Below are 27,598 nucleotides of genomic sequence, written 5' to 3' on the forward strand. Positions count from 1 at the left end.
CCCTCTCTCTCTCTGCCCCTTTCCTCTCTCACACTCTGTCTCTCCCTCTCTCTCTCAAAAATAAATAAACATTAATAAAATTTGAAAAAAAGAAAGTCCAGTTATGTGTCCTGCACCTGAGAGTGACATATTTTTGAAGAGAAGTTATGTAGTGGAACTTCAGCAAGTGTCTCTGTTGTGTGCTGTGTGCACTCTGCTGTTGTGTTTTGGTGCTCTATCCTTCAGGCCAGTAATCTGAAGAGGCTCTCCTTGCCTGAAGTGTGCACTGTTTGGTCCATGGCCAGAGACTTGTGAGTTTCAACTTGGTCTGCTTCTTAATGAGACCTGATGCTATTTTCCCTAGAACGGAAGTCTTGCAGAACTATGGTTGGGTCACATGATGTGTACAGGGTTTTCTGCTGGTCTTCTTGGGAAGGGGTCCTCTGTGCAAAGCTTTAGGCACACTTTCCAGGGAAAGCAGTATCAACAGTGTGGAAGGGAGTGGTACTTTCCTCCAAACACTCCAAAATTCCAAGAATAATATTTGGGTTTCCCAAATTTGTTTAAATATAGATTACTGTTTCTAACTGCTGTTAAGATCTACTGGAGCAGTGCCAGAAGATAGTTTGAAAAACATTGTCTTAAACATCAGCTACTAATCACATCTGTTAAACTCATCATTTAGTCATGATACACTTTTACATGAGCCTGTGATATAGGTTTTAACCATGGGTAATACTTTTCATTAATTTAAAAACATTTATTAGGAGCCTATTCCTTAGCTCCTATTGTGCTGACTCCTTAGGGCTACCAAGGGAGATAAAAGGAACACATTGGTTTATTTATTTTTTAAAAAAATTTTTTCTTTTTCTTTTTTTCTTTATTATTATTATTATTAATTATTATTATTATTATTATTATTATTATTATTATTTTGCGGGGAAAGAAGTAGTCGTCCTAAGTAATGTAAAGTTTCAAGTGGTCAGTACTATGAAAAAGGTCCACATAGTGACACAGAAGACCTTGTTCTTAACAGACAAGTGGTCATGCCAGGGAATCAGCCTGATTACAAAAGAGTGTATTTCCTTGTCTCCAACAACAGCAGAATCATAGTATCCTTCCATTCAGGTCTACAAAGAAAAGTTTGTGGCAATGCAAAGAACAGAAATTAAATAGTGAATCCATTCATTATGATTAATTAGTGATTGTAATCATTATATATTTCTGTATTAGAGGCTTGTACAATATGAGTCAGTGGATTTATTCTTGCCATTTGAAAGGGAATAGTGGAAACACACAATGGCATCAGGATGGACACATGTATGAATACCTTACATAAAAGTACTTAGTTATTAGAAAAATAATTACATATTTACCTAAAATATAATTTAAAAGATGAGAGTTTTGTAAGGGTAGGGAATAAAGCAGTATGAAAAATGACAGACTTATAATGAATTAATATTACTGATAAAATCAATAGAATTTCCCCTCCCACATCATCATATATCTTTCTGCTTCATCACTTCTATCTAAGAATTGATGATGTGGTAGCCAATTTATTTTCCATCCCACCCACATTATCCTCCATCTTCCCATTTTCTTTCTTCTTAACGTCTAATATTCTGATTCCTAAGTTATTTAACTAGTTCATCTTTGAGTACCTACCAAATACACCTAATATTCTCATGCTAGGTAAATTAACCCCCCAGTGAGGGCTACATGACTCTCAGCACCAGGAGGCTGCACAGAAGTCTCTCAAGATTTGAGTCCTCAACATTTCCCTTTAGAAACCTGGAAATGGTTAATTCAGTCAAATACCTCAAAAGGAAAGAATTCCATGGAGACATATAGGAAAGTAAGAGTCCAATATTATTTTTTAATTATGTTATTTATAAAGGATCAAACAGTGAATGTGTGGTTGAGAAGGTCAGGTAATATTATCCCATTTGTTCTTGATGGTAATTCCTAAAAAGAGTTGATTGACACTGTTGGTGGCAATATAAATTGGTGCAGCCACTATGGACAACAGTGTTTTTAATTAAAAAGTAGAAATACTTTACAACCCAGTAGTTCCAATTATAGGTATTTACCTAAAGAAAAAAAACCCACTAGTTCAAAAAGATATATGCACCCCTATCTTTAATCTGTATTGCAGCATTATTTACAATAGCTATGACATGGACGCAACACAAGTGTTTATCAATAGATGAGTCGATAAAGAAGAAGAAGTATGCATATACGAGGGGTTATTACTTAGCCATAAAAAGGAGACATCTTTCCAGTTACAACAACATAGATGGACTTAGAGGGTATTATGCTAAGTGACGTAAGTTAGGCAGAAAAAGACAAATACCACATGATTTCACTTATAAGTAGAAGCTAAAAAACAAAACTAGTGAACAAACAAGCCGCAACAAAACAAGAAATAGACTCATAAATACAGAGAATAAAATGGTAGTTGCCAGAGGGGTGCAGGTTGGGTAGGGGGGCAGACAAATTAAATGAAGGAGATTAACAGGCACAAACTTCTAGTTCTAAAATGAGCAAGTCAAAATGATGAAGAGTATAGCATAGGGAACACTGTCAATAATATGGTAATAATATTCTAGGGTGACAGATGGTGACTACATTTACCATGGTGAACATTTGATAAGGTATATGTTTTTTTAAAATCGCTATGTTGTATATTTGAAACAAATACAGCATTGTGTATCAATTATACTTCAATACAAATAAAAATAAAAAGAGTTGATTAGCAAACTATACCCATAAAATCATATCCATAATAGCAAGATGGTAAACTGTGGTCTTTATACTTACATTATATTTGTAACATTACACATAAAATGATAGTGCTTGATGTTTTTGGCTAATGGTGAATGAGTCAGGTAATGAGCATTTATTTACTGCTCACTTTTCAGATTCCTACTCAAAGATGGACTCAGAGGACTTTATGACAGAGATTCACTGTCACACAAATTGTAGGAAAATTGGGATTAAGGTTCACATTGCAAAATGCAGGCCAATAAATTATAATACGGTGGTGAATAAAAGTACATGTAGATTGGACAGTTACTGAGGATGCTAATGATTTTGGAGGAGGGTAATTTGAGAGGTAGAGCAGGGCCTCTTTGGAGTCCTACATGTGTGGAGTATGAAATAGCAGTGCTTATTCTCTTCCCTGATGGCTCAATGGGAGGAGAAGTCTCCTTATTGCCCCTTTCATGTCCTTGTTCCTCAAAGTATAAATAAAAGGGTTAAGCATAGGAGTCAGCAGACTGTAGAACAGGGCCATCAGTTTGTTCTTGTCCTGGGAGTTAGTACCAGAAGGTTGCACATACATGCATATTACTGGCCCGTAGAAGAGAGAGACGACAATAACATGGGAGCCACAGGTGTTGAAGGCCTTCTTCTTTCCCATTGATGAACGAATTCTGAGCACTGTAGTTACAATGAACCCATAGGAGACAAGGATAAGAGACAAGGGGACCAGGCTAAAGAATGTACCCATAACAGAGAGCATAGTTACATTGAAAGCAGTGTCGACACAGGACATCTTGATCATCACTGGAATCTCACACAGGAAGTCATCCACCTTGTTGTTACCACAAAGTGGCAGTTGGACAGTGAGAGATGCCTGAAGCAAGGAGTTAGTCAAACCACTTATCCATGCCACAGACACTAGGAAGACACAGAGTCTCTGATGCATGATAGCTGGGTACCTCAAGGGCTTGCAGATGGCTATGTACCGATCCAAAGACATGACCGCCAAGATGATGCATTCTGTGGCTCCCAGGAAGTGAAACACATAGAACTGGGCCACACAGCCTCCATAGCTGATGGACTTATCTGGGCCCCAGAGGTTCACCAGCAGCTGAGGGATGGTGGTTGTGGTAAAACACAGGTCCAGAAAGGAGAGGTTGGAAAGGAAGAAGTACATAGGGCTGTCAAGATGAGGATCCACCTTGGACACAACAATAATGGAGATGTTTCCCACTAGTGTGCAGATGTAAGCCACAAGCACCATTATGAAGAGTGGCTTTTCCAACCAGGGATGGTCAGAGAAACCCAATAGGATGAAGAACTTTGGAATGCTTGCATTGCCCGGATTCATGACTGCCATTTCTCTTGTTGGTGGATTCAAGTGAAAGTGAGGGCACGTATTTCAGTATGGGGTTTCCTGAGGGTCAGTTTATTCATTTGGAGAGAGTGAATTATGCAGGGATTTTCTTTGTGGTGTAACTCCAGTGAAATTGTTATACTTGTAATCATGAAAAAGTATGAGTCTCAATGCCAAACATTATTATTTTGTAGTGTGTCTAAAAGAAAGAGCAACAAATCTGTGCATTTGCCTAAGAAATGCAATAGAGAAAATTTTATTAGAAAAATGATTAGGGAATGGGGAAAGTCACCATTGTTCTTGGGGAAAAGAATAAATCAGAGGAGTGGTTCCCAGGAACAAGCCATGCTGATGTACCACATGGCTTCATTTCTTTCATCCATCATCTGCTGGCCCTAGACCACTCTGCCTGAATTCATGATGTGATTTAGGGAAGTTCAGGATGTTCTGAGCTCCAACAGAATCAGTCTGAATGCATAGAAACAAGATACATCACTGTTCCTTGGGCCTATGCCCCAAATCCTAAACAGACTTTTGCAGCACAAACCTTTTGTCATAATGGGAAACATGCAGCTTAAAGGAAATGGTTCCTTTCCACAGGTTCCATACTTGAAGAACAAGAGAAAAAGTAATTGATAGTACTGCTTGGTGATATGAGCCATTCAAGGCATCAGTTCTTAAAAGTACAATGTGATGTGGGTTCATGCTTGTCACACCAGAAATTGAAATCGATCACAAATTTGGCAGTTCAATGTTTCTTTGTGGATTTACTGTATTTGTTTCCATCACATGTGTGAGTGTATGTGTATTTGTGTGATGTGGATTATAAAATGAATTGTATATCTTGCTATTGGCACTGGTAAGAAGTTCGAAAAAACACTTGTAGTAGAAAAGAAAAGAGGATATGAAGTCAGAGAACGTGGATCCTGTCGACTGGGATAGTTAACACATAGACCTTTTCTCTTTTTTAATTAAAAAATTAATGTTTATTTATTTATTTTTGAGAGGGAGAGAGGATGTGCAGGGGAGGGGCAGAGAGAGGAAGAGAGGGAGAATCTCAAGCAGGCTCCATGGTGTTAGTGCAGAGCTCGATGTGTGGCTTGATCTCATGTACTGTGAGATCACTACCTAAGCCATGTTCAAAAATTGGATGCTTAACCAACTGGGCCACCCAGGTGCCCCAAAACATAGACATTGTATGCATTGCTTATGTACCACCTGTGTTGTGAGGATTGATTAATCCAGTATCTGTGACTATGCTTCATTAAGTATAATGCTTAATGTTGGGGTAGTCACTTTTAGGAAGTGTAGTGTCCAGTGTGATTAAAAGTCCATATCTTTTCATTAATCCTTGGTCTGGTTGCATCCAAATATTAGTAGTGTACTTACCTCACCAAAAGACTCACAAAATTTGCATTTTGTTCCCTTTCATTCCCCAAATCACTCCTATCATGTGGCTTGAATCCAGGGTTCATGATGTTAAGATTTTTATACAAGTACACGTATATTTTAATTCATTGAAATGCCCACAAATGCAAGCAGTATCCCTATATTTTTCTTCATTAAAGGAGACATATTTTAATGTTTTATGTTATGTTGCGTTATTAAAGGTTTTGATTTATTTACACATATTTTAGTACAGAACTTGCATAGAGAGGACACAAAACACATGGAATTGAAAAACGATAAAATCATGAAGCTGAATAGATTACTTCCACCCATATACAACACCTACCTTACATCATTGCTGCTATTTAATGGTCGTGCTCTCTGTTCTTGCAAAATTGACTTGATCTTTTCTTTCCAAAGGAACTAAACGTTAATTAGAGATGAGGATTGAATATTCTGTCTGTGTTCAGTGGCTTCACATTATATCCTAGGTCCGTAATACAATTTGTCCTTTTGATTTGAAAGACCCTGAGTATGTTTATATGTGGACACAAATAACATTTATTAAGGAATAGTTCCTTCTCTTTATATAAAGCTGTGCAACATTTCCTTCATAAAGATAAAGAACCTCAGTGGACATCTCTTGGCAAGAAACACTGTACAAACTCCCTAGTGGGAATACCACTTGTTGCCATATTAACATGGAAGGATAATTTTTGGAATTTCTCTTATTGTGGAAAATGGACTCAGAACTAAAATAATTCTAGAAAACTCATCTACCTCAACAATTTCATAGAAAACTTCCTTATATATCAGTGAAAATTTGAGACAATTATTTTTGTTGTCAAGAGAGAATTTTCTTTTATTTATATTTTCTTCAGGCTATTGTTTATTTATATTCTTGCCATAATAAAAGTGGGAATGTTTCTAGTTCTATACAGAGAAAGAAGCAGTGGTCACCTTTCAATTTGATTTTTAAGAAACCAAAGGACTTTTGTCTCCATATATTTCTTCCAAAATAACCTAGCCCAGTAATGACTTTTTACCTCACCTAACATGGACTATATAAAAAATAGTCCCTCATTTGGGTTAAACAATAAATCATTATGGCAAGGAAAAGTTAACATACGTTACTTTGTTTATTTATTCATTCAGTCAGTAAAAATTTGTTGAGTGCCCACTATATGTCAGTCACTTTTCTTGATGCTTCAAAATATAATAGTGGACAATGTCATAAAAATTTGCTTAAATGAAACTTTTTTGTAATAGAGAAATACTATATTTGTGCTTATTGTCAGTGTCTCAGGGAATTTGACTTCAGAATAGTTGAAACACTCATGCCAAAATTTATAATGCTGCAAACTCATGTGTAGAAAATTTAAGCTTTGCAAGATTATTTTTTTATTTTAACTAACACTGATACACAATGTTACATTAGTTTCAGGTGTACAACATAGTGAGTCACCATCTCTATACATGAATGTATGTTTGCCACAATTGTAGTCATCATCCATCACTGTAAAACGCTATTACACTATCATTGACTATATTCTCTGTGCTGTACCTTTTATTCTCATGAGTTATTCATTCCATAACTGGAAGCCTATACCTCCATCACCACTTCATCCACATTTCCACCCCCAACCTCCTCACTCTGGCAACCATAAGTCTGTTCTCTGTATTTATGGGTCTGATGTTTGTTCATCCCTTTTTTTCAGGTTGCACACATAAGTGAGATCATATGGTATTTGTCTTTTTCAGTCTCACTTATTTCACTTAGTATAATACCCTTTATGTCCATCCATGTTGTCACAGAGGGCAAGATATCATCTTTTTCATGACTGAATAATAAATGTATATACATACTGTATCTTTCTTGTACATTTGTCTGGACACTTAAGTTGCTTCCATACCTTGGCTATTGTATATAATGGTACAATATACATTAGGTACATGTGTCTTTTGGAATTACTGTTTTCATTGTCTTAGGTAAATACATAGGAGTGGAATTATTGGATAATATGCTATTTCTATTTTTAATAGTTTGAGGAAACTCCATTATGTTTTCCACAGTGCCTGCACCAATTTACATTCCCACCAGCAGTGGAGGAGTGTTCCTTTTCCTCTATATTCTTGGCAATGCTTATTTCTTGTCTTTTTGATTTTAGCCATTGTGACAGTTGTAAAGTGATACCTCATTTTGGTTTTGACTTGCTTTTCACTGATGATTAGTGACTTTTAGCATCTTTACATGTATCTGTTGGTCATCTGTACATCTTTCTGTAAAAAAAATGTCTATTCACACTGGCAGCCTATCTTGCATACACCAACCCCCCACACTGCTGTACTCTGGTGGGACTGCTCTTCTCATTCACACTTGCCTCAGTCCAAGTGCAGTGAGACCCTCGCCCAGAAGACCAGCACAAACCCTGCCCACATAATGTCTGCTGACCAAGAGTTTTACAGAGCCCAGACCTGGTGGAGGTGTGACAGATTTCATTTCATAGTCAGACCAGAGCTCACTCGTTAAAACTCACCACATTCAGGCCAGGGAGCAGAAACTTCCCTCTGCAGGCAGAGAGCCTCTGCAGATGACTAACCTGAATGACAGAGTATCCAGAACAAAAAAGCAGACTGTATGCAACATATACTGGAGACATGTCCGAAAGCCCCAGGCTCTGGACATTATACAGCCTCTTCTTCATAGGGCCATTACTCTCAGGAACAGAAAATATAACAGGCTTTACTAACACAGAAAAAGACAAAGATCTAGGAAAAATGCCACAACAGGGTGTGTGATCCCAAGTGAAAGAACAAGATAATGTCATGGCCAGAGATCCTAGTGAAAAGATATAATATTCCTAATGGAAAATTTATGGCAATTATCATAAGGATACTCACTGGGATCGAGAAAGGAATGGAAGACTACAGGGAGTCCTTTACTGCACAGATAAAAAAAAACAAGCAGTCAGAAATGAAAACTTCAATAACTGAGATTTCAAACAGAAGTGATGCAACCAACACAGGATTGAAGAAGCAGTGGAATAAATAAGTGACCTAGAAGACAAAATAATGGAAAATAAAGAAGCTGAAGAAAAGAAAGAATAATTATGCAACATGACAATAGACTTAGTAATAACATTTGTATTACAGGAGTCCCAGAGGAAGAAAAGAGAGAAAAAGAGACAGAGAAATTTATTTAAGGAAATAATAGTTAAAAACTTCGCTAATCTGGGGAAGGAAACACACATCCAAATCCAGGAAGCACAGAGAACTCCAATAAAAAAACAACATAAAAAGGCTAACATTAATACATATTGTAATTAAATTTGTAAAATATAGCAATAAAGACAAAGTCCTAAAAGTAACAAGACAAATGAAGTCCCTAACTTAAAAGGGAAAACCCATAAGGCTGGCTGCAGATCTCTCCACAGAAACTTGGCAAGGGAGAAAGAATTGGAATGATATACTAAACATGCTGAATGGGGAAAAGTCTGCAACCAGGAATACTGTATCTGGTAAATCTATCATTCAGAAAAGGAGAGAAAATGGCTTTCTCATAATAAACAAAACCTGAAGGAGCTCATGACCACTAAATAAGGCTGAAAGAAATATTAAAGAGCACACTTTCAGTGGGAAGACCAAAAGTGATAAAGACAAGAAAGGAATAGAGAAAGTCTCCAGAAACAATGAAAAAACAGGTAACAAAATGGCAGTTAATATCTACAAATAATGACTCTGACTATAAATGGACTAAATATTCCAATCAAAATACATTCGGTGTCAGAATGGATAAAAAACAAACAATGAAACCCTCCAATGGTGCCAACAAGAAGCTCATTTTAGACCTAAAGTCCCCTGCAGATTGAAAGTGAGATGATGGAGAAACAGTTATCGTGCAGATGGAAGGCAAAAGATACCAAGGGTAGCATTCTCTATATCAGACAAACTAGATTTTTAAACCAAAGAATGTAACAGTGAAGAGGGACACTATATCATTAATAAAAGGGACTATCCAACAGGAAGATCTAATAATTGTAAATATTTATGTCTCCAACATGGAAGGACACACATATATAACAGAATTAATAATAAAAATGAAGGAACTCATTGATAATGATACAATAAGAGTAGACTTGAACACCCCCACTTATAAAAATAAACAGATCATCTAAGCTGAAAAATCAACAAGGAAACAATTGCTTTGAGTGACACACTGGACCAGATGGAGATGATAGATATATTCAGAACATTTCATCCTAGGGCACCTGGGTGGCTCAGTCAGTTGAGTGTCCAACTTCAGCTCAGGTCATGATTGTGTGATTCATGAGTTTGAGCCCTACATCAGGATCACTGCTGTCAGTCTGTCAGCACACAGCCTGTTTTGGATCATCTGTGGCACTCTCTTTCCCCCTCCCTCACTTGTGCTCTCCCAAAAAGAGTAAATATTATTATATTTTTTAAAAGAACATTTCATCCTAAAGCAGGAGAATACACATCCTCATTCAGTGCACCTGGAGCATTTTCCGGAATAGATCAAATACTGGGTCACATATCAGCCCTCAACAAGTACAAGAAGGTCGAGATCATACCATGCATCTTTTCCAGCCACAAAAAAATGAGAGACCACAAATACATGGAGTTTTAAACAACATGCTACCTAACAATGAATGGATCAACCAGGAAATCAAAGAGGAAATAAAAATGCATGGGAAACAAATGAAAATCAAAACACGATGGTCCAAAACCAATGGGATACATCAAAAGTAGTCTAAAAGGGAAGTAGATAGCAATATATGCCTACATTAAGAAGCAAGAGAAACTCATATAATCAACCTAAACTTGCACCTAAAGGAGCTAGAAAATAACAACAAACAAAGCATAAAGCCAGCAGAAGAAGGGAAATATTGAACATTAGAGCAAAAACAAATGATATAGAAAAAAATAGATCAATAAAACCAGGAACTGGTTCTTTAAAAAATTTAATAAAATTTAAGAAACCCTAGCCAGACTTATAAAAAAGAAGACAGAAAGGAACCAAATAAATAAAATCACAAACAGGAGAAGAGAAATAACAATCAACACCACAGAAAAACAATTTTGAGAGAATATTATGAAAAATTTTACACCAATGATTTGGACAACCTGGAAGAAGTGGATACATTTTTAAAAATATATACACTAGCAAAACTGAAACAAGAAAAATATAAAACTCAAACAGACCTATAACCAGAAAAAGAACTGAATCGGTAATCAAAAATATCCCAACACACAAAAGTCCAGGACCAGATGGCTTCACAGGCAAATTCTATAAAACATTTAAAGAAGAGTTAATACCTATACTTCTCTAACTATCCCCAAAAAGGAAAATGGAAGGAACACTACCAAATTCATTCATTTGAGCCCAGCATTACCTTGATTCCAAAACCAAAGACCCGCTAAAAAATACAACTACAGGCAAGTGTCACTGATGAACACTGATGCAAAAATTCTCATTAAAATACTAGCAAACTGAATCCAACAGTACATTAAAGGAATAATTCACCACGATCAAGTTGGATTTATTCCTTGGTGGCAAAGGTGGTTCAATATTCGACAATCAATCAATTTGATGTACCACATTAATAAAAGAAGTTATAAGAACCATATGATCCTCTCAGTATATGCATAATTTGACAAAGTACGATATCCACTCATGAAAAAAAGTCACCAACAAAGTAGGGTTGGAGGGAACATACCTCCACATACACCAATAATGAAGCAGCAGAAAGGAATGAAGGAATCCAGCCCATTTACAATTATACCAAAAACCATAAGACACCTATGAATAAACCTAACCAAAGAGGAAAAAGAATTATACTTTGAAAACTATAAAACATTGATGAAAGAAATTGAAGAGGACACAAAGAAATGGAAAAATATTCCATGCTCATGGATTGGAAGAACAAGCATTGTTAAAATGTCTATATGACCTAAAGCAATCTACACATTTAATGTAATCCCTATTAAAGTACCACCAGCATTTTTCTCAGGGCTAGAATAAACAGTCCTAAAATTGACATGAGACCACAAAAGATCCCAAATAGCCCAATCTTGAAAAACAAAAGTAAACCTGGTGGCATCACAATTCTGAACTTCAAATTAATAAATGGTCTTATTAACAAATGGTGTTAGGAAAACTGGTCAGCTACATGCACAAGAATAAAACTGCACAATTTGCTTTTACCAAACACAAACTCAAAATTGATTAAAGACCTAAATGTGAGACCTGAAACCATAAAAATCCTAGAGAAGAACACAGGCAACAACCTATTTTTCAGCCATAGCAACATTTTCCAGATATCTCTCTGAGAAAGGTAAACAAAGGTAAAAATAAACATTGGGACTACTTCAAAATGAAAAAAACTTCAGCATAGCAACAAAACTAAAAGGCAACCTTGGGAATAGGAGAAGATATTTGGAAATGACATATCTGATAAGGCGTTAATATCAAAAATCTATAAGGAAATTACCAAACTCAACACCCAAAAAACAAATAAGGGGTGCCTGAGTGGCTCAGTCAGTTGGACAACTGACTAATGGTTTGAACTCAGGTCATAATCTCATGGTTCATGAGTTTGAGTCCCATGTTGGGCTCCATGCTGGTGGTGCAGAGCCTGCTTGGGAGTCTCTCTCTCTCCATCTCTCTCTGCCCCTCTCCTGCTCATGCTTGCTCTCTCTCTCTCTCTCTCTCTCTCTCTCTCAAAATAATTAAATAAACCTAAAAAAAACCCAGTTATGAAATGGGCAGAAGGCATGAATAGACATTTTTCCAAAGAAAACATCCAGGTGGTTAACAGACACATAAAAAGATCCTCAACATCACTCATTATCAGGGAAATACACATCAAAACTACATGAGATACTACTTCACACCTGTCAGAATGGCTAAACTTTACAACTCATGAAACAAGATTGTGGTGAGCATGTAGAGAAAGAGGAACCCTCTTGCACTGTTGGTGGGAATGCAAACTTGTGCAGCCACTCTGGAAAACAGTATGGGATTCCTCAAAAAATTAAAAATAGAACTACCCTATGACCCAGCAATTGCACTACTAGGTTATTTACTCAAAGTTTACAAAATACAGATTCAAAGGAGCAGATGCATGCCAATGTTTATAGTAGCATTATCAACAATAGCCGATAGAGCCCAGATGTCCATCCACTGATGAATGGATAAAGAAGATGTGGTATACATATACAATGGAATAACACTTGGCCATCAAAAAGAATGAAATCTTGTGATTTGCAGTGACATGGATGGAGCTACAATGTCTTATGCTAAGCAGAAAAAATCAATGAGATAAAGACAAGTATATGATTTCACTCATAGGTGGAATTTAAAAAACAAAACAATAAGCAAAGGGAATAAAAATAGAGAGGCTAACCAGGAAACAGACTCTCAACTATAGAGAACAAACTGATGGTTACCAGAGGGGAGGTGTGTGTGGGGATGTGTGAAATAGGTGATTGGGATTGAGGAGTGTCTTTGTTTTGATGAGCACCAAGTGCTGTATGGAAGTGTCAAATCACTATATTTATTGTAGACCTGAACATAACATTACATTGTGTGTTACCTAATTATAATTTAAATTTAAAAAACAGAAACTTAAAAAGTCTATTTAGATACTTTGCACAATTTAAAATCAGATGACTGTTTTTTGCTATTCCGTTTTATAATGTTTTTCTTTCCAAATTTTTATTTAGAACTTTTTTCATGTTTGTTTGTTTGTTTATGTATGTATGTATGTATGTATGTATGTATGTATGTATGTATTTTAAGAGAGAGAGAAGGGAGGGACAGAGAGAGAGAGAGAGAGAGAGAGAGAGAGAGAGAGAGAGAAGAGAGAGAGAGAGAGAGAGAATCCCAAATAGGCTCCATGCTGTCAGCGCAGAGCCTGACATAGGGCTTGATCTCACAAAATGTGAGATCATGACCTGAGTCAAAATCAAGGATTGGGTACTTAACCAACTGAGCCACTCAGACACCCCTCCAAGTTTTTATATAAGTTCCAGTTTTGCCAACACCATTTTTTAAAGAGACTGTCTTTTTCACATTGGATATTCTTTACTGCTTTGTGGAAGATTCATTAACCATATAGTAGTGGGTCCTTTGCTGAGTTTTCTATTCTGTTCCATTTATCTATGTGTCTATTTTAGTGCCAGACCCATATTGTTTTGTAGTAGAACTTGAAGTTAGAATTGTGATGCTGCCAGCTTTACTTTTCTCCTTCAACATTACTTTGGATATTCAGGGTCTTTTGGGGTTGCATACCAATTTCAGGATTGTTCTAGCTCTGTGAAAAATTCCATTGGTATTCTTTCTGATAGAGATTGCTTTAAATATGTGGATTGCTTTGTGTAGTATAGACATTTTAACAATATTTGTTTTTGCAATCCATGAGCATGGAATGTATTTCCATTTCCTTGTGTCATCTTGAATTTCTTTCATCAGTTTTATAGTTTTCAGAGTACAGGTCTTTCACTTCTTTGATTAGGTTTATTCCTAGGTGTCTTATTGTTTTTGGTGTAGTTGTAAATGGTATTGACTCCTTAATTTCTCTTTCTGCTACTTCATCATTGGTGTATAGAAATGCAACAGATTTCTATACTTTGATTTTGCATCCTGTGACTTTACTTAATTTGTGTATTAGTTCCAGCAGTTTTTTGGGCCATGTGTTTTTCACAATAAAACAACCACAGTATCTTATTTATTGGACAAACCCAACCACGAGCTGCTTCTGGGACAATGCCCCCAGCTGCTTGGGGCCCCAACTGGTGCCACTGTTACTAGGAGTCCAACCAGCTTCCTGTTCAGGGATGAACCTCCACTGCCTGCACAAAACTTGGGTGCCCAAGAGGTGCTCTCACTGCCTGCATCCCACCTTCCAGGCAGCCCTGGGTCCTCTGTTCCCCCTGCTGGCAGCAACCATTTCCAACAAGCATCTGTGGTGCATGGATTCATTAAATTTCTTTGATTTCCTGGGTGACCCATTCATTATTTAGTAGCCTGTTGTGTAACCTCCATGGATTTGTGGCCTTCCCAATTTTTTTCTTGTGGTTGACTTCAAGTTTCAGAGTGATGTAGTCAGAAACCATGCATGGTATGATCTCAATTTTTGGTACTTGTTGAGGGCTGATTTGTGACCTGGTATGTGATCCATTATGGAGAATATTCCAATTTCACTTGAAAAGAATGTGTATTCTGGTGCTTTAAGATGAAATGTTCTGAATATATCTGTTTAGTCCATCTCATCCAATGTGTCAATCAAAACCATTGTTTTCTTGTTTATTTTCTGCTCTTAGACGATGTGCATTGATGTAAGTGGGGTGTTGAAGTCCCCTACTATTACTGTATTATTAGCAATGAGTTCCTTTATGTTTGTTATTTATTGACTTACATATTTGGGAAAGTTGGGGGGCATAAATATTTACAATTGTTATACCTTCTTGTTGGGTAGTTCCCTTTTTTGTGATATAGTGCCCTTCTTCATCTCTTATAGTTTTTGGTTTGAAATATAGTTTGTCTGATATAAGTATTGCTACTCCAGTTTTCTTTTGATATCCATTTGCATGATAAATTTTTCTCTGTCCCCTTAGTTTCAATCTGAAGGTCTGTTTAGGTCTAAAAGGAATCTCTTGTGGGACACCTTGCTGGCTCAGTCAGTGGAGCATGTAACTCTTGATCTCAGGGCTTTGGGTTTGAACTCCACATTGGGTGTAGGGATTATTTAAAAATAATCTTAAAATAAAAATAAAATAAAATAAAATAAAATAAAATAAAATAAAATAGTAAAATAAAATGAATCTCTTGTAGGGAGGATATAGATGGGTCTTATTTTTTTATTCATTCTGAAACTCTGTCAGAATGTCTTTTGATTGGAGTGTTTAGTCTATTTGCATGAAAGTAATTATTGTTATGTATTTAGTACTATTTCATTACTTGTTTTTTTTTTCATTGTTTCTGGTGATTGGCTCTTTTCTTTTCTTGTCTTTGTCCCGTTTGGTCTTTCCTTTCCATTGAAGGAGTTCTCTTTAATGTTTCTTTAAGTCTGATTCAGTGGTCACAAACTACTTTAGTTTTTCTTGGTGTGGGAAAGTCTTTTTCTGTCCTAGTCTGAATGACAGCCTTGCTCTCTAGAGTATTCCTGGCTGCAGATTTTTCCCTACTAACACATTGAATGTATTATACCAGTGACTTCTGGCCTGCCAGGTTTCTGTTGAGAAATCTGCAGCCAGACTCATGGGTCTTCCCTTGTAAGTTAGGGACTTTAGTTGTCTTGATGCTTTTAACATCAAACATGATGCTTTTAAGATTTTTTTCATTATTGGCATATTTTGCAAATTTAATTACAATATATATTCATTTTGGCCTGATTTTATTGATTTTTATGGTAGTTCTCTGTGACTTCTGGATCTAGATGTCTGTTTTCTTCATCAGATTAGGGAAATTTTCAGCTATTCTTTCTTCAGATAAATTTTCTTTCCCTCTTTTTCTCTCTTCTTCTCCTGGGGCTTCTATTACACAAATATGTTTGTTGGACTATGTTTCCTAAGTCTACTCATGTCTTCCATAATTATTCTTTCTCCCATTTGTTCAGGTTATTTTCCATTATTCTGTCTCCTTGCCACATATTCATCCCTCTGCTTCTTCCATCCTCGTGGTCATTACATCAGGTCTGCTTTGAATCTCATTTATTGAATTCTTCATTTCTGACTGATTGTTCTTTCAACTCTTTTATCTCTGCAGTAAGACATCCTGAAGTCCTCCATTCTTTCCTCAAGCCCAGTGAGTATCCTTATGATTGTCGCTTTAAATTTTTCATCAGACATGTTGCATATATCTGTTTCACTTAGATCTTCGGCTGTAGCATTATCTTCCTCTTTCGTTTGGGGTGAATTCCTCCATATTGGCACTTTGTCTAAGTCTCTGTCTTCTCTGTTAGAAAAGCCCATTATGTTTCCTGCTCCTGAAAGTAATGGCTTTAAGAAGAAGAGGTCATATAGTGTCCAGGGCCTGTACTTCAGCAAGTGTCTCTGGTATGTGTTCTGTGCACTCTGCTTGCTGTGTTTTGGCTTCTCTGTCCCTCAGGTCAGTAGTCAGCAGAGGCTCTCCTTGCCTGCTATGGGCAGCATTTGGTCCTCGGTCAGAGTGTAATGAGTTTTAACTAGGTTTGCTCTGGTCTATATCTGTTAATTGAGACTTGATGCTACTTTCAGTAGAAATGAGGTCTTGCACAAGTCTCTGGACAGAAGATGTGGAATGGGTCAGGAGTTCTGCTGGTCTTCTGGGGAAAGGTCCTGCTACACTGGGACTGAGATACACTTGCCTGAGTAGGGTAATACAGGCAGAGAATGGGGGTTCAGGACTTTGTGTAAGAAGGTTAGGCAGCCAGTCTCAGTGCTATGCTGTTGACAGGAGCTACTTTATGCTGAGGGTTGAGGGAAGGAAATGGTACCCACTATCTCCTTCGTTCCCAGAGAGACATGTCCACAAATGCTACCTCTCAGATACATTACTCTAAGTAGAGAGAATAATCCCCCCACTTCTGTGCCCCAGGTGGTCTTATGTTTGTCCCACTTCTGTCCACACCTAGGGCAGTGCCTTCAGGGCTCTGTTACAGTCAAGCCTGCTGACCTTTAAAACTTCAATTCAAACCCCACTCGTTGCAAATACAAAAATCAGTTCATCTCATTTTCCCAGCCAATGGATTTGGGGAAGTGTTCTCTTCATGTGCTCCTCTCCCTCTCACCTTTATCCCAAACCATGGCTCCCTCCCTTATGCAACATCCATGATCCATTTCTCCCACAAAAAATCACTCCGCACTTCTTACCTTCCTCCATGTGACCTCTTCTCTCCCTCTAGCTGTGGAGTTTTTTTTTTTCTCAGTCCTCAGGTCAATTCCTGAATATTCAGAATGATTTGATAGTTATATAGTTGTGTTTAAGGGATAAGATTAGTAGGGTCCTCCTACTATGCTGCCATGTTAGCTCTCCAACCTAGTTTTATGGATTTCTTATATTACGTGTTTAGTATGATTGTTCTTCTTCCCACACTAGACAATAAATTCTGTGAAAGCAGAAACTGTGCCTATTTTTTTCACTAATTACTACTCAGTAATTATCAAAATCTATTTTTATAGTAGATGATTGATATATGTTAGGAAAATAAAGCCCTATAACATCCTGCTTTTTGATGTGCACTTATCCTAGGAAAGCAGACAAATTTTAGGTGTCATTAAGGCAGTGTGTGTGATATTTTTTATTCTAGTTTTATTGAGATATAATTAATTTACAGTATTTCATAAGTTTAAGGTATATAGCATTATAACTTCACTTACATATATTGCAAAATAATTACCACAGTAAGTTTAGTTAACATCCATCATCTCATATATATTAAACAAAAAAACAAATAAAAGCTTTTTACTTGTAATGAGAACTTTTAGGATGTATTCTCTTCATAACTCTCAAATATACTACACAACAGTGTTAACTGTAGTCACCATGTTGTACATTACACACCGAGTAGTTATTTATCTTATAACTAAAAGTTTGTATCTTTTGACCACTTTCATTCAGTTCCCTGGTATTAATTGCAGAATTTACATTTATGTAAGTCTAATAGTTATTTCCCTATCAATTGTTTAAAATATGATTCAAATTTAGACTATTATGATTCTAAGATAGTATTGGTAGGGAACAATTAAACATCAGTGGAAAAATCTTCAAGGAAAAAAGAAACAACACTAGTTTTGTATTATTAGACTTTTTTTCTGACAGTCAAGTAACTATATGGTGCAATTTAAAAATAGCCCAACTATGGAAAGAACCCAAATGTCCATCAAATGATGAATGGATAAAGAAGATGTGAGATACACGCACACATACACACACACACGCGTGCATATATATATATATATATATATATATATATATATATATATACACACACACACACACACAAATATACACACACACACAGTGGAATATTAATCAGCCATCAGTAAAGAGAAAAAAAGAAAATTTGCCATTTGAATGATGTGACTAGAACTAGAATATATAATGCTAGGCAAAACCAATCAGAGAAAGACAAATATATAATTTCACTCATTTGTTGAATTTAAGAAACAAGAATGATAACTATATGGGAAGTGGAGAAGAGAAGAAAGGGAAATAAACAATAAGAGTCTCCTAATGATAAAGAACAAACTGAGGGCTGATGGAGGGAAGTGGGTGGTGGAATGGGATATATGGATGATGGGTATTAAGGAGGGCACCTGTTATGAACCCTGGGTGTTGTATGTAAGTGATGAATCCCTTGAATTCTACTTCTGAAACCAATATTGCACTTTATATTAACTAACTGAAATACCAAAAAATAAATTGAATAATTAAATAAAAATGCAGAAAAAATATGAATACTAGAATACAAATGTCCTGATATCCTACCATGTATCTTAACAAACAAACTTGTTAGTGATTTTATTTCTAGTACTTTATTATATATGTAGGTATATAAAACATGAGGGCCACATTCCCAATATAGGTTTATTTTCTGACTTCCTGCTGCCTACCTGCAAGCATTCCTCCATAACGTTATTATGGAAAAGAAATGGCCAATAACATATTAATCAAGAAGCTCAAAATTACTTTGGCTAAAACCAATAAAGATTTACATCTTTGCTCTTGTTTGAAGCCCCTTGAATACTGGCTGTGGGCTTTGTTCTCCATTAGGGATCCACATTGTTAGATTAGACGCTATGCAAAATATTCTAAATTGTTGTGATAAAAAGAAATAAATTTTGCAAAACACACAGTAGCTCTTCAAATTTCTTCCCAGAAGTTTAGAAATTGGTTTAACTCACACTTATTACCAAAGCTAGTCACAGACCATAACCTAGTCCACTGTATGAGAAAACTGTAATTCTACCAAATGGCCAGAAGGAAGAAGGAAACCAAAAATTTGTGGTCAGGCTTAAAGTCTCTTGCCTCAGAGATCTGCGAACTGAATAGATAATTGTGTGTTCTCCACATGCTCAAAATTTAATAGGTAGAACTGGAAGAAGGTGCCCAGTATAAACACTTCCACTCAGAAAGAGAAAATTCAGAGATAGAATTCACAAGTCTAGAAATTCTGAAAACTACTGGGCAGTTGTGAAGAGTTCCACCCATCAGTAGGGAAATGGTTGCATATGTTCTTCATAACTGTTGGCTCTACTCTTTCTGAGGTCCCTTATCCTGTGTATAAATCTGAAGAGAACAACTGAGAATTTCAGCTTACTTCCCACTTAATGAAGGTTGGAGTCCAGGGATTATTTTAAGTCTCAAACAGTCAGAAGCTTCTTGAATCCATATTCATGCTTTACTTGGTGGTATAAATCTCTCTAAAATGTAGTCAGATTTTCATGTATTTGATTTCAGTGTATTCCACGCTCCAATGGCCACATCTGCAGTTGTAGTCAAGACATGGCTTTCTCTGTATGTCTAGTCATAGGCATATGGAGCCTGTTAGACTTCATTGGGATAAGCTTATTCTCTTTTCACTTTCCCCTTAGTCTCCTTTCCTGGAGCCAGTTATTTCAACTGAAAGGGTATATTTGGAGCTATTTTAATACACTCAGAAAGTTTAATAACAGCTACTTGCTACTTCCTTAAATCAGTTATTCACTAGAGATTATATTTCAAGCGGACTTTGTGGGGTGCCTGGGTGGCTCAGTCAGTTAAGCGTTCAACTTTGGTTCAGGTCATGATCTCGCAGTTTGTGAGTTCAAGCCCCACATCGGGCTCTGTGCTGACAGCTCAAAGCCTGGAGCCTGTTTCAGAGTCTGCTTCTCCTTCTCTCTCTGCCCCTCCTGCCTTGCACTCTGTCTCTCTCTCAAAAATAAACAAACATTAAAGAAATTAATTGGACTTTGTTTCTCAAAGAATGTCTTCACATTATATATTACTATCTGGCACTAAAAGGTTATTTGTCTTTTCTAACCTATCAAGTTCTTGAATTGTTAATTATCTTATTTTCACATGAAAACAAATATTGTTTCTGAGTTTTTTCAGGAATATCTTGTCAAATGTATCCAATAGTAATAAATAATGCTTTTCACCCTTTTTAGAATTACAGTCATTGCATTCCTTATCCACCTTTCAAATTATTGCAGGTGATACTTTCACCATTTCTTTTTTCTCTTTTTTTTACTCTATAACATGAACCACTGTGGTTCCAATCTTTAGTAACAGTGCCCTCACCATCTGCCACCTGAACTTTATGCTAATGTCTCCTATTTTCATTTTTTCCCCCTTAACATCAAAACCCCATTACTGGTGTCAATTTCTATACTCAGGATAAGCTACATTATAATGTAGAAACAAGAAGCTCAGAGATCTCACTGCTATTAAATAACAAAGGTTTATTTCTCATTCATGCTACTTTGTCTTGAGACAAAGTATTATCCCCTCAATCTAGATTGGTGTCCATATTGTCCCCTCAATCTAGGATATAACAGACAGAAAACTCTCTCTGGAACATTCCTTGTTGTGATTGGCAGGAGGATGGAGGTTATGGCAGGGTGTGCACCAGATCTTAAAGTCATCATCAGAAAGTGACTCACATAATTTCTACTCACATTTCATTGGTAAAGCAAATTAAAAATCCTGAACTACATTCAAAGAACTGGGAGGTACAATTTTACCATTTGCCAAGAGGGTGGGAGGAAATCAAATATATATGAGCATCTCTAGTTTATATCATGTATGAAAAATATTTCCGAAATATTCAAGGAATTAAAAAACGATAACTTGATAATATTTCTGCCTCTAAAATTGGCAAATGTCTAAAAAGATAAAAATTCCCCGATTTAGCAAAAGGTCATGAAGCAATTATTTTCATTTACTAAATACAATGCAAGTGGGAAAATGGAATGCTATAAAATTTCTGTAGGGAACTTTGGCAATATCTATTAATTCTTGGGTCTTCTAAGTAATTGGTAATTTGACTCACTAATACTCAAAATAGAAATTCTATTTCTAAGCTGACATATGGACACATATTTCTTGTGCAGAAAGTGTAGAATTCCTTGTAGTAGTATTTAGAGTGACCAAAATACAAATGTTCAACAATAGAGACAAGGTTAAATTCATTTTAACATGCCTCCATTGTGAAATTCACTGTGCAGCTATTTAAGTTATATTTTATAGAATCCTGGTATAGTCTTGGGATACAAAGCACATGAAAATAAGAAAAAGAAGGGGCACCTGTGTGACTCAGGTGTTTAGTGTCCAGCTTCAGCTCAGGTCATGATTTCATAGTTTGTGAATTTGAGCCCCATGTTAGGCTCTGTGCTGACAGCTCAGAGCCTGGAGCCTTCTTCGGATTCTGTGTCCCCATCTCTCTCTGCCCCTTCCCTGCTTGTTCATTCTCTCTCTCTCTCTCTCTTTCACAAAAATAAATATTTTTAAAAATTTAAAAAAATAAGAAAAAATATAAATCTCCATTAATAGGAAAGAGGAATAAAGTAATACACCAAGAAAGATGAGCTTTATATACTGTAAATTTAAGGATGGATTTTCCCCCCATAAAACCACTTTTACTAAACTATAGGCAATGCATTTATTTTTAAAATAGAAAAGACTATTAATGAGCATATGTGGGTAATTTCATTTTCATTTTTACAAGGAAATACAATTTCTTTAGGCTTTGAGAATTTACGCTTATATCCCACCATGGACTTTTTTACAACCAGGGTCCCTGGCCCTAGAGGACTTCACTTCTCTGAAAATTCTCTTTACAGAATAAGTGAAAATTGCATATAAGTTGAAATTACCCAGGTTTTGATAACTTGGTGTTTTAATTTTCTGCCTTCAGAACTAAGTGCTGTGAATGCTTTGTTGAGCAAACCAAAGTTTGTTCTTACTCTCATGGAGCTTACAGGTTAGCAGTAGGTGCAGACATTATTACGTGATCACTAAAAAGTAAAAATGCCACAAGCAGGAGAGGCACATGATGAGTAAATTCGTGGATATTTGACTGACTCAGGGATATAAAAAAAAAGATTCCCTAGATAAAGGGTGAGGTCTGAACAATTAGGAGCTAGGTAAAGATCTGTGGGAAGAGTATTCCATGCAGAAGAATTGGTATGCTCAGATGTCCTGTGCTTTACAGAAATAGGATAACTGCAAGGGACAGAGCGGTCTGCAAGGCAGGGAGTGAACATTTGTCTCTATCTAGTGAGCAACAGAAAGCCACTGATGATCGATAGCGCAAGTGGGGAGAGTGGAATAATTGTATTTGCACTTGGAATGAGCACTCTGGCTGAATTTTCTTTTTTTTTTTTTTAAGTTTTAATTTAATCTGCAGTTAGTTAACATACAGTGTAATATCAGTTTCAGGTGTCAAATACAGTGAATTGACACTTCCATACAATACCCAGTTCTCATAACAGTAATTGCCCTCCTTAATCCCCATTATGTATTGAGCCCATCCCTCCACCTCCTCTCTAGTAACCACCAGTGTGTTCTCTATAGTTAAGAGTCTGCTTCTTGCTTTGCCTCTGTCTCTCTTTGTGTCCCTTTGCTCATTTATTTCTTAAATTCCGCATATGAATAATCATGTTATTTGTCTTTCTCTAACTGACTTATTTTGCTTAGCATAATCTCTTGCTCCATTCTTGTCACTGCAAATAGCAAGATATTCTTTTTTGTGGATGAGTAATATTGCTCTGTGTGTGTGTGTGTGTGTGTGTGTGATCAATACCGCTTGAGCTATAAAGCCATATAAAATGAGAATCAATGTCACTGGAATTAGCAGAATTAATACACTAAAGAAAAAGAGCTTAGACTCAATTACATATATATATATACACACACATATATATTCATACATATTTATGTATATATACATAAATATGTATATATATTTGTATATATATAAATTGTATATATTATTGTATATATATTGTATATATATAAATTGTATATATATAAATTGTATATATATAAATATGTATATATTTATGTATATATATACATAAATATGTACGATTATATGTATGAATATATGTACGTATGTATACCATCCTGTGTGTGTGTGTGTGTGTGTATTCTGAATACATTTCTCAGGGAATTAAAAATCAAAACTACAATGAGCTATCACCTCACAGCTGTCAGAATGGCGAAAATCAACAACACAAGAAACAACAGGTGTTGGCGAGGATGTGGAGAAAGGGGAACCTTCTTGTACTGTTGGTGGCTATATTTTCTAAGTGCATTATAGAGCATCAGGAGGAATCTATACAGGTGGATTGGATAATCAGCAAGCCTAGGTGAAGGATGGTGATAGTAGGAGTGTGAAAAAGGAAGCCATGGAGAGATGGAAGGTAGCAAAGAGAAATGATTGGATGTCTTAGTAATGGTTTCTATATGGAAAATGATGGAGGCTATGGTGTACGATAGGATCCATGGTTTCTGATTTGCACACGTAGACAATAGGTGACTGCCTTCAGTAAAATAGTGAGCTTTAGAAGAGGTCTTTGTCGCAACAGAAGAGAAGATGTTTGCCCTAGATGTGTTGAGTTGGAAATACTTATCACATACTCAGCAATAGAAGACAATGGATATGGTGGTTTGGAAATTTTAAAAAGGTACATGTATGACAAGTGTAATTGTTTTCATTTCTCTTTCCATCTTAAATTTCTTCTTATTTTTTTTTGAGAAAAGCAACTTTTTAAACACCATAGATTTAAAGTTGTTCCCTTTCCCATTTATTTGAAATGCCACATAAACATTATATAAGAGCCATATTCTGTACATATGTTTGCAGTTATTTTCGACTGATGCTGCACCTTCTATGCTGAAATTATTCTGATTTGCTAACTGGATACACCCTAAACTTTTCAGACAACATTTCCAGGTTCAATTTATGGTTGTGTTTTTTTTACTCCATATTTTAATATTATTAAACTAAATTTATTTAATATGAAAATATTATCTGACTTTAAGGGCATTTTCTTCAATAGAATATTTTTTCAGGAGGAAATGTTGATCATTTTTCCTATGGTCTAGAGCCATCTAATGAAAATAAACATTTATTGAGTGACAGCCCAAGGAATGAATTAATTCAGATCACTGTTAGAAAAAAGATTACTGTTAACATTTCTACAAATAATTAGCATGATAATTTAGAGAAGTTCCCTCATGCTTATGGCAGAACTTGAGACAAATCAGGGTTTGAACAAAGGAGAAAAAAAAGAGAAATTCTATTGCTGGGGAATAGAAGGATGAATTAAAAATGGAGCAGGAAAGGGGTGCCTGGGTGTCTCAGTCGGTTAAGCATCCACCTTCGGCTCAGGTCATGATCTCACGATTAGTGGATTTGAGCACAATGTCTTGAGCCCCACCTCAGTCTCTATGCTGCCAGCTCAGAGCCTGGAGCCTGCTTCAGATTCTGTGTTTCCCTCCCTGCCCCTCCCTCACTTGTGCTCGCTCTCTCTCTCTCTCTCTCTCTCTCTCTCAAAAATAAATAACCACTAAAAAAAAAGAATAGAGCAAGAAATGAAGCTCAGCTGACATTTCAAGTCTCTAGTATGAGATGTGCACACCTAACTAGTTGGAGCCCACTAGACTGGAGGCAGTCTACACACAGCAAGCAGCTCTGGAAGGAGCACACAATGGATTTATCAGGGGGTGTGAGGGTGAAGTGACCGAGGCTTTCGTGCTGATGGGAAATTTTTGGCTTGAGATCATAGTCTATTTAATGATAAAGGTGTAGAAATCACAGACTAAGATGGTAGACAAAGTGATACTAGAACAGATCGTATATAAACAGGAAGATCAACCATCCAAGTGTCCTCAAGGAACAGAGTGCATTGGGGGAACTTCTGGAAAGCAATGAAATTTTTAACTTAGAAAAGGTATCTCAGTGTTGCCTTTGAACAGAGGAGGACATTTCTAACTGTGGGGAGAATTCAATGAAATCACAAGAGCCTGGAAAGTAGGAAAATCAGTTCAAACGTTATCACCACTTGCAAGGATAGAAACTTAGAGGACTCTCATCACAATGGGCTACTTACTTCTTACAGAAAAAGATTTTTGGCATCACCCTCTTGAAGGCCTCCTTCATATCTTTATTTCTAAGACTGTAGATAAGGGGGTTCAACATGGGTGTAATGATCCCATAGAAGAGGGAAACCATCTTTCCCCAGTCCTTAGAGGTGGATGAAGGTGGTTGTAGATACATGTAGATGCCTGTACCAAAAAAGAGAGACACTACAACCATGTGGGACCCACATGTCCCAAAAGCTTTTCGTCGTCCTTCTGCTGACCTGATTCTCAACACTGCTTGAGCTATAAAGCCATAAGAAATGAGGATCAATGTCACTGGAATTAGCAGAATTAATACACTAAAGAAAAAGAGCTCAGACTCAATAGGCTTTGTGTCAGCACACGATAACTTGAGAAGGGCAGGCACCTCACAGAAAAAGTGGTCCACTTCCTGGCGACCACAACGTGGCATGTTAAGAGTCAAGGAAGACTGCAACACTGAATTACCAAAGCCAGTGAACCACGAGAAGGCTACCACCCTTACGCAGAACCAATGATTCATAATAACTACATAGTGCAGGGGTTTGCAGACTGCCACATATCTGTCAAAGGACATGACAGCCAGAAGAAGACACTCAGTAGCTCCCAGGGCCAGGAAGATGATGAGCTGTGCCACACAGCCACCGTAGCTGATGGTCTTTTTGTTGCGACAAATATTTGTCAACATATGAGGGACTGTGCTTGTGGTATAGCACAGATCTAAGATGGAGAGATTAGTGAGGAAGAAATACATGGGTGTATGAAGTTTGGGATCCAGAATGCACACCATCATGATGGACACATTGCCAAAGATGGTGAATGTATATGATATTAATAGAAGCACAAACAGAGGCATCTGTAGCCAGGGCCTGTTTGAGAAGCCAAGTAGTATAAACTCTCTTGCAGAGCTCTCATTAGCCCAATTCATGATGACTCATTTATATTTCTTCCTAAAAATATAAAAAAGAGAAGTAGTAGATAATTATTGAATACTCTTATTGAAACTGAAATAACTTAGGTTAATTATAATGAATGATTCAACACCAAACATAATTGATAGTAATCATAAGCTACTATAAATTTATAGTTTGTGAAATATAATATGATTCTCTTAAATTAAAAATAGAACTACCCTATGACCCAGCAATAGCACTGCTAGGAATTTACCCAAGGGATACAGGAGTACTGATGCATAGGGGCCCATATACACCAATGTTTATAGCAGCACCTTCAACAATAGCCAAATTATGGAAAGAGCCTGAATGTCCATCAACTGATGAATGGATAAAGAAGACGTGGTTTATATATACAATGGAATACTACTTGGCAATGAGAAAGAATGAAATCTGGCCATTTGTAGCAATGTGGATGGAACTGGAGGGTATTATGCTAAGTGAAATAAGTCAGGCAGAGAAAGACAGATACCGTATGTTTTCACTCCTATGTGGATCCTGAGAAACTTAAAAGAAGACTATGGGGAAAGGGAAGAGGGGGGAAAGTTACAAACAGAGAGGGAGGGAGGCAAACCATAAAAGACTCTCAAATACAGTGAGCAAACTGAGGGTTGATGGGGGGTTGGGGAGAGGGAAAAGTGGGTGATGGGCATTGGGAGGGCACTTGGTGTGAGCACTGGGTGTAGTGTGGAAGCAAATTAACAATAAATTATACATATATATAGTACAAATATATATAAATATAAACATATTGTTGTGTTTTAGCATATTGTCTGTCTTAGCAGCTATGTTTAACTTACTTTATGAAGTAAATCATTACTTTTGAATGACAAAGTATATAAACTTATGTACATGGAGCACAGACAATTGTAAATGCCTAAGACATTTCAACTTTTCTCTGTTTTGTTACATGTACACAAAGTATCTTCAGGTGTCCATTATATTCTGTTGTACAATATAGTGATTGGCACTTCCACACATGAGCTCATCAAAACAGGTGCACTCCTTAGTCCCCATATCAGATTATCACCTGATTAATCATTG

The 27,598-nt window shown here is 36.6% G+C and overlaps 2 protein-coding genes across 2 annotated transcripts; both read right to left on the reverse strand.

Annotated features, from left to right (window-relative positions):
* Window positions 1-3,148: 3,148 nt before the first annotated feature.
* On the reverse strand, window positions 3,149-4,093 carry LOC106978612 (olfactory receptor 2B11-like). The gene has a single exon (XM_015076309.3). It carries the CDS (start codon window positions 4,091-4,093, stop codon window positions 3,149-3,151), a length of 945 nt encoding a protein of 314 aa, XP_014931795.3.
* Window positions 4,094-25,587: 21,494 nt separating this feature from the next.
* On the reverse strand, window positions 25,588-26,660 carry LOC106978634 (putative olfactory receptor 2B3). Its single transcript, XM_015076326.3, has one exon. The coding sequence runs from the start codon at window positions 26,527-26,529 to the stop codon at window positions 25,588-25,590; it is 942 nt and encodes a 313-aa protein (XP_014931812.1). The 5' UTR covers window positions 26,530-26,660.
* Between the last annotated feature and the right edge of the window lie 938 nt (window positions 26,661-27,598).

The sequence above is a fragment of the Acinonyx jubatus genome, chromosome B2, assembly GCF_027475565.1.
Source record: "Acinonyx jubatus isolate Ajub_Pintada_27869175 chromosome B2, VMU_Ajub_asm_v1.0, whole genome shotgun sequence".
NCBI classification, from domain to species: Eukaryota; Metazoa; Chordata; class Mammalia; order Carnivora; family Felidae; genus Acinonyx; species Acinonyx jubatus.

Coding starts and splice junctions, on each gene's coding strand:
- LOC106978612 (XM_015076309.3), bottom strand. CDS start 4,093: ATGAATCCGGGCAATGCAAGCATTCCAAAGTTCTTCATCCTATTGGGT.
- LOC106978634 (XM_015076326.3), bottom strand. CDS start 26,529: ATGAATTGGGCTAATGAGAGCTCTGCAAGAGAGTTTATACTACTTGGC.